The sequence below is a fragment of the Caloenas nicobarica genome, chromosome 4, assembly GCF_036013445.1.
Source record: "Caloenas nicobarica isolate bCalNic1 chromosome 4, bCalNic1.hap1, whole genome shotgun sequence".
Lineage (NCBI taxonomy): Eukaryota > Metazoa > Chordata > Aves > Columbiformes > Columbidae > Caloenas > Caloenas nicobarica.
In genome coordinates this window covers 41,844,346-41,858,022 of record NC_088248.1, presented here as the reverse complement: position 1 = coordinate 41,858,022, position 13,677 = coordinate 41,844,346, and the positions used below count along the sequence as shown (strand labels likewise).

The window sequence follows — 13,677 nt, the reverse complement described above, 5'->3', positions numbered from 1 at the left end:
TTTTTGTTGAGCAAAAAAATCAACATTCAAATAAAACCTAAGAACTGCCAACAAAGCAGAATTGTAATTTTTCAGTTAGCTTTTTGAGAACTGAAGGTAAAAAGTCCTTGAGCAAAGGCAGTGATGTTCAAACACTTCAGTCCCAATAAAGCACAATTAACTCATGGGGGAGTATGGCTATCCAGGAGCTATTCAGTTTTACCTGTGCTTCACAAAAGAGTCCAGAAGCAAAGCTCATGGAAACCCTAACTGTTAAATTTTGTTTTCCATTAAAAGACGACAACAGCACTGTGAATCATGCAACTGAGCCACAGGTCATTTAAGGAAGCTGTGCTTATTTTGAGAACAAAATGAAAGGTAAACTAGTACAGAACATTTGGCTTTCCATGACTGCACTGTATTTTTTTTTAAAAAGAGGGTACTAGTCTTAAACCTTACATATTTTCTCTTTACACTAATTGTTCTTCTACATTAATGGATGTTCTGGAGTTAATTAAAAAAATAAAAGTTAAGTACAGCCAGGAAAGAAAAACCTAAGATGATAACAGTAATGAAGAAAAGAGTTGTGCAGCCTGCTAATTATGGGGCAGTGACTCACACTTAAGTAGAAAGACTAAAGCCTTCAATGAGTCAATCACACTGAAATTCCAAGCAATTAACAGGAACTTGTCAATGTTCGGGTTCTCTTAAGATAGTGTTTTGTAGGATATCCCACAAAAGATCTGAAACCTTCACAAGTAAGGAACAGGATTTTTGTTTTTAATTGATTTTACTTGATGACAAACTAAGTTCTGGTCAACAAGCCATTTTACACATTCTGACATGAGGGAGATGAAGGCTGAACTTTGATCTCAAGGCAAAAAATTAGCTTTCTATTCCTTATTGAAAAATACTGATTCTTTGTGTGTGTGTATATGTCCCCCTTTTTTTTTTTTAATAGAGGGCCTACATTCATCCTATTGACACCACCTTCTCCTACGTATTCTTATTTTTTAAAAGCTATCAGTTACAAAATTCAGATTAATTTTGACTATAAATTGCAAACTAGAAATGTGCAATTTTAAAAATAGATACTTGGATAAGCCTACATTTTCAATTATATTAAGTTGGTGGAAAAGTAATTGCCGTTTCGGATCATGAATTTTAAATCATTATTAACTAGGCTCAAACACGTTTTTATTAATCAAAATAAGAACCATTCGATAAACTCTTGGAAAGCATTTTCTGCATCCTGGTCGTTGTGGAAGTGTTCTCCCTGCAAAAAGTTATCAAGATGCTTGAAGAAGTGGTAGTTGGTCGGCAAGAGATCAGGTGAATATGGCGGATGAGGCACAACTTCCTAGCCCAATTTTTTTCAACTTCTGAAGCACTGGTTGTGCAACGTGCAGTTGGGCGTTGTTGTGGAGAAGAATTGGGCCCTTTCTGTTGACTGATGCCAGCTGCAGGCATTGCAGTTTTCAGTGCATCTCATCGACTTGCTGAGCATCCTCCTCAGATGGAATGGTTTCGCCAGGATTTGGAATGCTGCAGTGGATCAGACTGGCAGCAGACCACCAAATAGTGACTGTGACCTTTTTTTGGTGCAAGTTTGGCTTTGGAAAGTGCTTTGGAGGTTCTTCTTCGTCCAGCCACGGAGCTGGTCATTGCTAGTTGTCATGTACAATCCACTTTTTTGTCTCATGTCACAATACGATGGAGAAATGGTTCACTGTTGTTGCATAGAATAAGAGAAGACAACACTTCAAAATGACGATGTTTTTGATTTTTGGTCAGCTCATGAGGCACTCAAGTATTGAGCTTTTCCACCTTTCCAATTTGCTTAAAATGCTGAATGACCATAGAATGGTTGAGGTTGAGTTCTTCGGCAACTTCTTGTAGTTGTAAGAGGATCAGTTTTGATGATTGCCCCAATTGGTTGTTATCAACTTCCAGTGTCTGGCCACTACGCTTCTCATCTTCAAGGCTCTCATCTCCTTTGCAAAACTTCTTCAGCCACCACTGCACTGTACATTTGTTAGCAGTTCCTGGGCCAAATGCCTTGTTGATGTTGCGAGTTGTCTTCGTTGCTTTACGACCCATTTTGAACTTGAATGAGAAAATTGCTCGAATTTGCTTTTTGTCTAACATCACTTCCATAGTTCAAAATGGATATAAAATAAACAGCAATAACTCAGCAGCAAACAACCATAAAGCAAGAAAAGCGCATTAAAATGATGTGTAACATAGCCACATTTATAATGTATTCCAATAGCAAACAGCAAATTTCAACAACGCAAAACCCGCAATTACTTTTGCACTAACCTAATATCTGAATGTTGACATGTATTAAAGTCATTTGTAGAAGTGTAACCACAGTTATGGTACTTACAGTGACACAATCCATTTTTCAATATTAGCTAACTTTGAAACATGTTTTAATGTATTTATCTGTTCACCAAAATTTTCATGATCTATTCTTAAACACATCTAAGTTTTTATCTAAACAAATTTTTCCTAATAGTGTAAAGAAAGCACGTTAAAAGTAATACTGGTCTGTGTTCTTTCAAAGTAACTACAATTGCTCCAATATCAGTGTCTTAATTATGAGAATATAACCCTTTGAACTGAAATATGCAAATTTCTTATTGCATGCAGGTCAGGGCTTTGAACGGCAGCTCTATAGTGTTTCAATTAGTGGTGGTTGTTCTTGAATGCATCTGAATTTGTTGTTCTAATTTATCCCACATAGTAAAATTTTCTACTCAGTTCTGACAACTAATCTGTGAGCAGACCTCTGCAGATCAGTGATTACATAAAATCAAACAAAAACCCCCATTTGACTAGAAAGTTTTTTACATGCATTTAATGAAAAGAAGTGTGACCAGGTTTAAAAAACACCTAATATCATCCGACAGAAAGTAATTACTTTTCTTGAATAATTTTGAGAAAGTGAAATTCTAAACAGTTTTAAAATAAAAACCTGAAAAGTTCATTTTTAAGAGCCAAAGTGCAACATTTTCTTTTCAATTCTAAACATTTTGTTAAGTACAAGTAAACTGCACTACTTAAATCCTGGATTTTCAGTGAAAGTTCTGACAAAAATTTTCACCGAACTGCGTATAAACTTTCAATTCCTTAGTTCTCTTTTGGAAACCAAGAATCTTATACAAATTAAGAACGTGAAACAAATTCTATAGGTTATTTTTAAATTATCTTAATATGTATAGTATTAGAATAATAACAAAAACTATCCTAAATAGAGAGGCAAAATTTCTGTGATAAATTCAGTTTTCAAGCTGATGCATGTAGGTTTTACCCCAGCAGTAATGGATAATTTTCAATAATCAAATTTTTGATACAAACTTGAGTCACAGTACATACAAAACTGCCACTGCTGCTAGCTTTTTAACCCAATATTATATTTGTATTTGCAGAATATAATTTTGACATTTCAAATAAATTTTCCATCATTTCTGTTTTAATATTTGAATCATTCTAGACAAACTTCATGAGAAGTCTCAGTTGGTACATATTTAGAGTTTACCATTTTAAAACAGACTTTCTTTTCCCAATGCCAATACTAATTCAGCCAGCACTATTCAAGCAAGGGAATATTTTCTCTGTGACATGCTGAGTGACGTTGTAGAGTGAACTGAGGGAGAATAAATTTTTCATGGCTGTTGGAGCATAACAGTATGTAAAATTAACACATTATTTACAGAACAATTTTTCTAATAAGGTTGAAAATCAGTTTTTAATGGAGGAAAAATAGTCAAAAAATCTGAAATAGTCCACCTAATGCAGATATCCATCTTTGATTGAAACTATTTATAAAAGAGAGCTAAATTTTAGCTTCAAATGAGCTTATGAACAAGATATCTTCATTAGCAGATTACTGGACAATTTATAACATATGCACAAATATGCATGGTGGATTTCAGACAAAGGAATATATTTTCCCATATAGTCTTTAATAGAAGAGAATCATGAAGGTAATATGAAGTGTGACATGATATTCTACCTACAAAAATGAAGACTCTAGAATATTAAGCAGAAGACTCCAGAAAAAATTCAAGCACAGCAAGAGCCTAAGTGAAAGATTCAAGACAGTTCATTCAGAAGAACAAACTTGCTGGGAAGTATAATTCAGTAGAAGTTCATTGCTGTTATCATTCCCTAAAAAAAACCTAGTTTATTGTACTTGTTGAAAATTGTAATGTTATCTTGTTCACAAAAAGAGAAAAGATGCAAAGAAAACGCTCTGTGCTCTGTATCTAAGAAAACATTTTTGTGATATCGAAGGAGTAGGAATACTATAAACTAAGAACAAGTTTTATGTAAGTACATACACTATAAAGCCTAAATGAAAAAAGTGCAGAATTGCACATGTATACAGACAAAAATAATATATATTTACATAAATATTTTACCATATCAGTTTTTACCTGGTTGAAAAATAGACAGGCTTCCATCAGTATGTCCAAATACTACTTTTCCTTTTTTCTTTGGATGCCACCTAAACAGACCGATGTCTGACAAGAAACTATGCGCTTCTCTATGTACAGTTAGCCCGCTGTCAGGTCCTGAGATAGTCCAAATGTACAATGGACCTCTGTGGGACACAAATGCAACTGCATCACCTGCATTCCAGCACCAGCTAAGTGACGCAGGAATTCCTGAAACATACAGGTAAACCTTATAAGAAGCAGGATTTGAAATTCAGTGTATTACTGCTTGACCCCATATCAGCAATTATCTTGAAAAGTTGTAGCAATAATTATTCTTCTACATAAAAATTATTAGACTGAAATTTAGATAACTGTGTGAACATCTTATAGTGTAAAAGTAAATTACACGTATCCATAGGCAGGAAGTAGAATTATTTTCCACATTATTTTAATGCTGCTTTGATGGACTGTATTTTAGGATATTTATACTTCAGTAGTGTCAAAGACAATCTTACATATGAAAGAAGTCTGATCCTGTAAACAATACTTTCATTCATTTACAATTCTGTTTACCATTATATTTTACTGTAAGCTATTTGCTACTAAGCTGGTAAAATACTGAAAACTTTAAAATGTCTATTTTTGCAAAACACAATGAAATTTAGAGATAAATATAACAGAGGCAGGTATTTGTGACAAAATTGGAAAGCTAGCTCTTAAAGAGAACTCTCAATAGCTTCCTTCTGGATATATGCCAGTTTAAATTCAGCTGTTTAACACCTAACTGTAGACATTCCAGTTTAAGGATTTTAACCTTAACATCTCCAGCCATCATTAACCTCATAATTTAATGGTGTGTCTCTGAAGGAATAAACAACAGTAAGAAAAACTCCTTAAGCTAAGAATTCAAAACTGTTTGCATGTAGACAGTTTAATACAGCAGTATCAAAGACAGTAAAAGCAGCATTTATAGGAGGTTTACACATTATCTTAAAATCAAATCAGCTTTAAAAAAAGTTTAAAATAATAACAACACTTCTTTAACACGTAATCTTTGGCTGAAGTAGTTTTTTAAACAGGCAATGTATTGAAAAATAAATATCAGGTTTTATATTAATGCATAATCTGATACAATATTCCTGTTTGAATAGATCAAATCAATGTGTTTTTTACTACTTATTCCTTTTGCAGGATATTGAAGATGTACAGAGGTATTCTAAGTGCTCTGGAAAGAACAGTGTAGCAGGTCTTGAAATGTCTTACAAGATCCTGAGATACTGACTGTTCTTGGGTTGTACCTATTCTGCAAGAATGCCAATGTAAGAGTCAAGGACACCTGACACAGATTGACTGTAAGAAAAGAAATAGAGGTATTGGGTTTGACTGAAGGGAATGAACCAGAACTGGGCAGGGAAAGGTGACACACACAGACTTTTAAACCCTTAGACTTCTATTACAATCTCCTAATCAGGAGTTTCAAGTCCTGAGAGAAGATGCAAGTAAACAAGCATTAGGTTATTTAAACAAAAACTGTTTTTCAACTTCACTGATAATTTATACTTCAATCTGTTGAAGGCTACATTTTACTTGCTTTTACTTCCATGAAGTTATCATGAAAACACACAAGGTTTAAAGCCTATTTATTTATCCTTTTATACAGTGATGGTTTTTCTTTTCCCTTCTCCCTGCTCGACAAGAAAGCAATGGCAAAGTCAATTCATTAGTTGGTCAAGTACTTTAGAAAAAATAATAACCTCTTTCTTTACCAGTTACTAGATGCTTCAGAGCAATTTACTTAAACATGCCATCAATATTTTCTAAAATGAATTGCTAAAAATCTGACAAGAATATTGTGTTAGGCAATTGTTTAGCCTCTGGCCTATAAACTGCTTAGAATTTACTCTATATCAAGTATTTCTGATACCTGTGGATGAAAAAGCTGTCTGGATAAAATAGATCGACGTGTCTGAAATACCTTTTGTATTGTCCAGCTTGGCCACAACTTTCTGTTCAGTCACATTCCAAATAATCACTAAACTATCTGCACTGGCACTTGCAAACACATCAGAATTGTGCGGACACCAAGATATGGCTGTGATTGTCTTCTTATGCTCAGACATAATTGCCCGGAGCTTGAATTCATTGTATCGGTGATCCAGCTAAACAAAAAGTAAAATTCCTTTTAGAAATACATATTTTCTAAACTCACTTTAAGTACTGTTGGGTTGGAGAATAGTTCATGTAATAGTATTAGGCTTACAGATGTATTTGCAGTGGATTTAACAATTGTCAGTACCTGACATCTCAGTAAATTAAATTCTCATACCTTTGACTTGGACAGAAAAGTTGTTAAATATTCAATTAGCACAACCAGTATTAACATAATCTATCCTTTTTTTGGTTATTAACTATTATACTCCATTATTAATTGCATTCAAACACAATCCTAAATTGCTTTATAGGCATGGCAACAATCATTTAGTGATCTGCAAGGGGTTAAACAGGATAGAATACATAAATGAGTTTGAAATCCTTCTATTTTCTTAAATCACTTAGTACAATTAAAAAAAAAAAAAATCAAATGCACAAACCCGACACAGTAAATTTTGTTTATTTTAATCTTACTAGTAGTATAACTGATGAAGTTAAAAAAAGCACATCCTTTATTTCCTGACATATTTCCGAGTCTGAAAATTCCACAACACAGCATTTCATTTTTTATTAGGTCTTTATGTATAGCAACTGCCACCTTCAGAAAACCATGGCGCTGAGCAGTTCAGAAATGAAGAAATTAATAACTTGTTCCAAATCGAGGAAACTGAATTCTCAACTTTGCACAGGAGACTAAACTACTTCAAAAGATTACTTTTACACTACGGCTTCAAAGAAAACCATGGAATTACTTCATTTCTCTCTCAGAACCTGCTCTCCTATCACTGCACTTCATTCATCTAAAGTATTTGCTAGATTGAGAGCCTATCTTTTAAGAAAAATTCTTGACACATACAACTTCAAACAAAGTTTACATCAATCTAGCACTAGCTATAACAAGGAGAAAAAATAACTTGGAAGGGGTATCTTGAATGGGAGATTGAGCTTTACAGAGACATCATCTCAGCAGCAATCACACTTCCAAAAGCATCATAGAAATATTTATTGAAAGGGTTCAAAGTGAGACAGACAACAATGTTAAAATGTAACTAGTCTGTTAAATAAAAATAATTTTACCTGATAAATATAAATAGCAAGGGTAGCACAGTAGGCAAATCTGTCTCCACTGGCAGCACATACATCTTTGTTCCACGGCTGACATCCAGCAGCTAAAAGCCCCACTTGTTTAACCTGTGACATTTTTGCCTTTAAAACAGAAATTCATTAAACTACAACAAGATGGCAGAATGTTAAAGAACAGAATAATACATTTTTGTTCCGATAAATAATGTATACATATGTACCATAAAAATATAGCTAATGTTTAAGTTTTAACAGCAACATCTTGTGTTTATGAGGTACAAATGAATGTATCCAAAATAAAGCCAAGCAGATGTTCAGAGGCTTCAGTGCTACACAAGAAAGGGATTTTAACACCATTCACAGGAATCCATTTGGGAGGAAAAAAGGCGAGAACAGCACACAAAAGCTTGAATACTTCTTGATTTGTACCAGCTGAAGCTGTTCTTGATCACTTTCATTTTCTTCTGGAGTCTTCTTCAACACTTTCTATATTACAGTACAATGCCCTCCCTGCTCTCTTCTTCCCTTCATCCTCACAAAGACAGCTGGACAAAATAAACTATATGCTAATACTTCAAACACAATCAAGTATTTTAAAGGAGCAGCAGTTGGTTAATCAATGTAATGCTGTGTAGCAGCTTTAGAGAGATATCTTGGCTACAGATCCCTTTCTACCTACTTGCTATTAACCATATGGAGGGGGAAATATTTTTCCAAATGCCATTAAGGCACATTTAGAAAAAACTTTGTACAAATATAGTAATAGTGACCTATAGTACCCAAGGGAATCTATCAGTCAATATTGACAAAAATCTTATTATATAAATATTAGCAAAATTTCATTTTAATGCATATATACAAGGGATGAAATAAAGCCGAACGATCAATTTTATCTTCCATTTTTCCTATTTGTTTGGGGGGTATCTGCTCAGAAGATAAATTTTAATGAATAAATATAAGAAACAACCTCCATGAGATTGTCTCCCTCTTTCACTTTGGAAACAGTGAAAGAAAAAAAAAATAAACCAGCTTATTTTGGATGCTATTTTAGCAGAAAAATCAGGATCAGATCGAATGGTTGGGACCAAGCATGTCAAAGATAACACTGATTGTAGTTATAGTGCTTAAAGGTTCTGGCTGAGTTCTAAATGCCTAAAGAAGATGAAACACCCATGGTTACCCTCTGAAAGTTTTGGTAAAGGAGACTGTACAACAACAGAACAGAAATGTACAGAAAAACAAATTGCAAGATAGAGCTCTGCTGCAGACAAGTGCTTTGGCTATTAGACTTCCTTTCTGTTTCTGCCAACAATTCTTCTGACTTCTGAAGCAAATTAGAGGTTCTAGAGAGAACAGTTCTATAAATCGCATCAGCTTGCAGTTCATCTGCAATCCATTTGATGTCACAAATGGTATGAATCCCACAGAAAGAAATTTATCTTTTTAGATAAAGAATCATTGTCATCATCACTACTGAGTGACAAGAAATAGACTTCAAATTTCTGATTTTGCCATTTAATGCTCTTTTACTGTTTAGTAAAATTTGTATTCTCTTTGGTCTACTTTTACATTGAAGACAAAAGGTAGCTTTAATATGTTTTTTGAAGATATTCACCAATTGAAGCCTCATTCACAAGTTTAATTTAAAACAACCATTGTTTTGATAATGTGCTATTTTTCGTAAAGTCTGATATTCAGATGAAAATGTCTCCTAAATAAGATCAACATCTGGACAAAAAATGCTGCTTTGTGATACATCATTATTTCACTGAGTTAATAATTCATGCTTAAGAAGCATTATTAAGCTTTGAGTCTTCATATAGATTTTTCTATTTAAGCATATGTAAGAAATACATTTGTAAAATATCCTGAGATGTATTATAGAAAGGGATTTGCACTTCATTTACTAATATCTGCTGTTTTAAACTTGTTAATATTAAGACGCATTTGCTTTGAAATGCAGTACAATGGTATCTAAAAGAAGAAATTACAATTCTGTGGCTTATTGACTGTTATTGTCTTCTAAGTATCATGCATCAAAGCAGTTTCCTGCAGATCTTTTCAGACTTTATAGATTTCTGTTGAACATACTTATACTACAAGGGAGAAAGCAGCATTCATCAGAATAGTCTGAGTAAAATGGCAGAAAACTAGAAATCCAGTATAACTGAATAAATACATATGTGTATGATTTCACACATGTTGCATTTTTATACAACGGACTCTTAAGTACACTGAAAAAAAATTGTGCATGTAAAAGACATATACCACACTGGAGAAGCTATCGAAGGATGCCCACAGTTTCCAAGGAGATGAAAGGCAGAGGAAGGACAACAGAAACCTTTTTTTTTTTTTTTTTTCCAGTTGGCATGAGCAGCAACATTCTAAGTCCTTCCTTGTTGCTAAAAATAGAAAAAAACACAAACAAACAAACAAAATCCAAAAAGCCCCACTAAACTGAAATTCTGCATGCCACAGATTTAATATCATTTAAAAATAACTGAATGGACTAGATACATAGACATGGCTATATATAATCCCTACCTTAGCATAGGTATCATTTTCTGTAAACCACTTAAGAATTTCCACGTTCATTCCAATACCTTGCTGCTCCCAAAAATGCAAAATCTTGCACTGGTTGTAGAATGAAATCACTTTACTTGACAGATGAAAGAACTAAACCTTGATGTTCACAGAATAATGCAGTTACTAAAGGATGCAGGAGAAAAGACTGAGCATTGTGTCGCACCACACACACAAACGGCAGTGTCAGTAGCCTGGCAACTGCAGCTCTTTAACAGGCACCATTTTAATTTTTACCTAACTCCTTTTTCTCTCCTTCAGCTATCAGTGTGTTTCATTGCTTGTTGTATTTCCCAACTGTACAACAACAATATTTCTAGAATAATAATAGCTTAAAAATCCATCACTTAGCACCCTTTTATTATCAAGAGCTGTGCTTGTATTCATCAATTCATAATCATCAAGCACAACCAATACCATTTGCTCATATTGTTAGCAACTGTGGTCCATATGGTATATGTCCTGTCCACATGAAATTTCCAAAAACTTTAATGTTTCTGGAGAGGTCATTTCAGAATTTAGTACATTTTCCAAATTTTACTCTATGCTATCTATCCATTACATTAAAATGTATTTATAACTATTACTTTATGAATCTGGGGTATCCTAAAAGTAAAAGTACATCAAACATTGAGAAGAAATCTTACACTATGAAAACTTTGGCAGCTGTCATAGATTTTTAATAGATCCATAGGGAAAAAAAGATTAGAAACAAAAATAGATGGCGGTGTCATATTTCAGTTATAATTTCTTAAGAACCAGATATCTCAATTCCAGTTGAGCTACGCCCTCTAAACAAAAATTCCTCCTACTTTATGTGGAGTATACCACAAAATTATAAAGAATTTTTGGTTCTTGATGTGGAAAATCAAACTGCAGTTAATAATGCAGGTCTCTAGTCTTACTGAGACTGTACACACTCCTGCAAGAAACTGCTTCTGAGCAAAAGATGAGCAAAGACTGACTACATTAACCATGATGGTCACGATGCAGAATAATTATGTAAGTTTATGCATGTACTGCTCTAACCAAAAGTTAAGCCCTTCATATTTCTCAGCAGGATCTAACCTAGGTAGCCTACCACTTGTTAAAATGTCAAGTTGGTTGCTAGCTCACCACTGAGCAGTATAGACAGAGAGGTTGCATGCTTCTCTGCAAAAATTAGAAAGGCTTTTTTCTACTTTTGTATATGATTCATCGCACACAGACCATCTGTGACTCCTGGAGAATCAGAAGATTAACCAGAGGCAAGAAGAGAGTGCCCTGGAGAAGGCTTTGAATTTCAGGAAGATTATTCAAAACTACCAGGAGCTAGACTCTTGTAATCTGCAAATGCTGGCTGCATTTCCTAACTTTCAATAACCTAGCAAGTGTTCAAAATCAGTGCATGCAGTTATCCAGATGCTGATTAGGAACAGAACACTATTATTTGAAAGGTCATTTTAAACAAACAAGAGTTAAACCAGGGTTCACAGACATTTTAAACCTCCACAATAAACCTAGAGCAAAAGTACTACTTGAACTGACTTAATCACAGCATCTCTGGCTTCACAAGGGAAAAAGTCCTAAAAATGTTGTGGACCTCTGGCTGAAGTTTGGAAAAAGTTCGGATTTGAAATCACTGCCTGAGACTGTATTTTACAGACACTGATATTGTATTGTACAAACGCTTATTTGAAATTAAAACAAATATATTAATCCAAGATGGATACCCTGCTTAAAAAACCTAAGGCAAACAATGTAACATTACAAAAATACTACGGTTTGAAACAGAGCCCAGATAAATGCTGGTATTTTTAATAATATATCACCAGGATTATTGAACTACGTACCTAATCAACTCGAGACATCATACATAGCAATGGTAACAAAACGATAACCGATAGAGTACTGGCTAGTCATATGCTACCAGAAATCTAGTTTTCAGGCACTGAATGTAATACAAAGAAATGCATACAACCAAGTCTGATCTCAATGTAAAGCATCCAAGACTCTCCATAAGAATTTTGTTCTCATCTTCCAACCCAGTGCTACCACGATCACCCAAAAATTGTTTTTCTGCTGGCAAATTACAGACGACACTTCTGATTTTGGATAAAGTTACCTCTTGACACATCTCACAACTGAATCCCTGATGAGAAGCTATTGAAAGATATTTCCACATCTGAAACATTCATGTCATGAGTGACATGTAACATGAGAACAGTGGAAAAGTATTAAAATCTGCTGGTTTTTAACACTTATGAGCATGTAACTGGCATTGCCAATACACAATAATACAATTAAAGCAGCTGCTGGCTCTTATGTTTCAGTAGCATATCATGCATTCTGATTCAATAGCTGTGAATATGCTATCAAAATGGGAAATAGAAATTACATAAATATATGGTTACATAAAGGAGCTTGTTAAAGTGAAAGAAATGTGACTTATATACACTTCCCATCATAAATCTATGAAAGCAGCAGCAGATCAAGCTTGCCCAAGGCATGCAGTTAATAAACATAAAAAAAACCAAAACAAAAAACCACACAAGATATCCTGCAAATGTTGCTATAGTAACAACTCCTCCATGGAAAAATGTTAATAAAAATATACAGGTATCCAAGATACAACTTAGAAATGACCCTAGGTGAATTTATATGTCTCAAATATATTTTTTTTTACTCAATAACTGCTTATAGTTATTTTAGTTTACTCCATGCACAGTATATTAATTCCTCTTACTACAACAAAATTAAATGCTGGATTTCTATCTCATTACATATTAAAGAACTACTACTAATTACATTATGTAACCTAAAAAATGCAAATAAGTGGCCACTCAACTTTCAATATCTTTTATCCAGCTAGCAACAATAATTTTCAAAAAACTCATTTTAGATGTTCTTATATATGATTCAAGATCTCATTAAAACTACTAAAAATACCTTCTTAGTACCACTATGGAAATATTACTGTTGATACTAGTAATATAGTAAACAGCATCTTAAAGAAGTAAAATATAAAGGAAGTAAAAGAGACAGTACTAATTTAAAAAATTCTTACTCGTTGTTGTCCTTCATACCAATCATCTTCATCAAACCAGTGGGAAATATAAGTCATCCAAGCCATGACAGAAGGCACAGTTGAAATAAAAAATATGGAACCTGAACACATGTAAGTACAATGAGTCCAGTGCTAAAATTTACTCAAAACTACAACAAGCTACCCCAAGACCAGATCCGAACTCTGGGATATGCTTCTACATTAATAAGCTTTACATTAATAAATACATAATCTGAAATACTTTCAGCAGCAATTTAAATGCTACATTTATTAGATTCTGAACTGGTAAACAGAAATCAACACTAAACCAATTAATTACTAGATCATATATTCCACTGTTTTAAATTAAAGCAGGTTAGTGCTTCAAGCATGATTTTACAGTAAGTC

At 33.8% G+C, this 13,677-nt stretch overlaps 1 protein-coding gene across 6 annotated transcripts in view; it reads right to left on the bottom strand.

The window, feature by feature from the left end:
- Positions 1-13,371, bottom strand: part of WDR17 (WD repeat domain 17) — a 42,582-nt gene extending 29,211 nt beyond the window's left edge. For 4 of the 6 annotated variants that reach the window (XM_065633834.1, XM_065633835.1, XM_065633836.1 and 1 more), the window contains exons 1-3: positions 7,656-7,778; positions 6,403-6,586; positions 4,425-4,655 (exon numbers count right to left, since the gene is read on the bottom strand). In XM_065633834.1, the coding sequence (XP_065489906.1) occupies positions 4,425-4,655; positions 6,403-6,586; positions 7,656-7,778 (538 nt within the window). Of the gene's footprint in view, positions 1-4,424; positions 4,656-6,402; positions 6,587-7,655; positions 7,785-13,290 lie in introns of those variants that run through there. The other 2 variants (XM_065633832.1, XM_065633833.1) reach the window with 2 other exon arrangements.
- Positions 13,372-13,677: the final 306 nt, after the last annotated feature.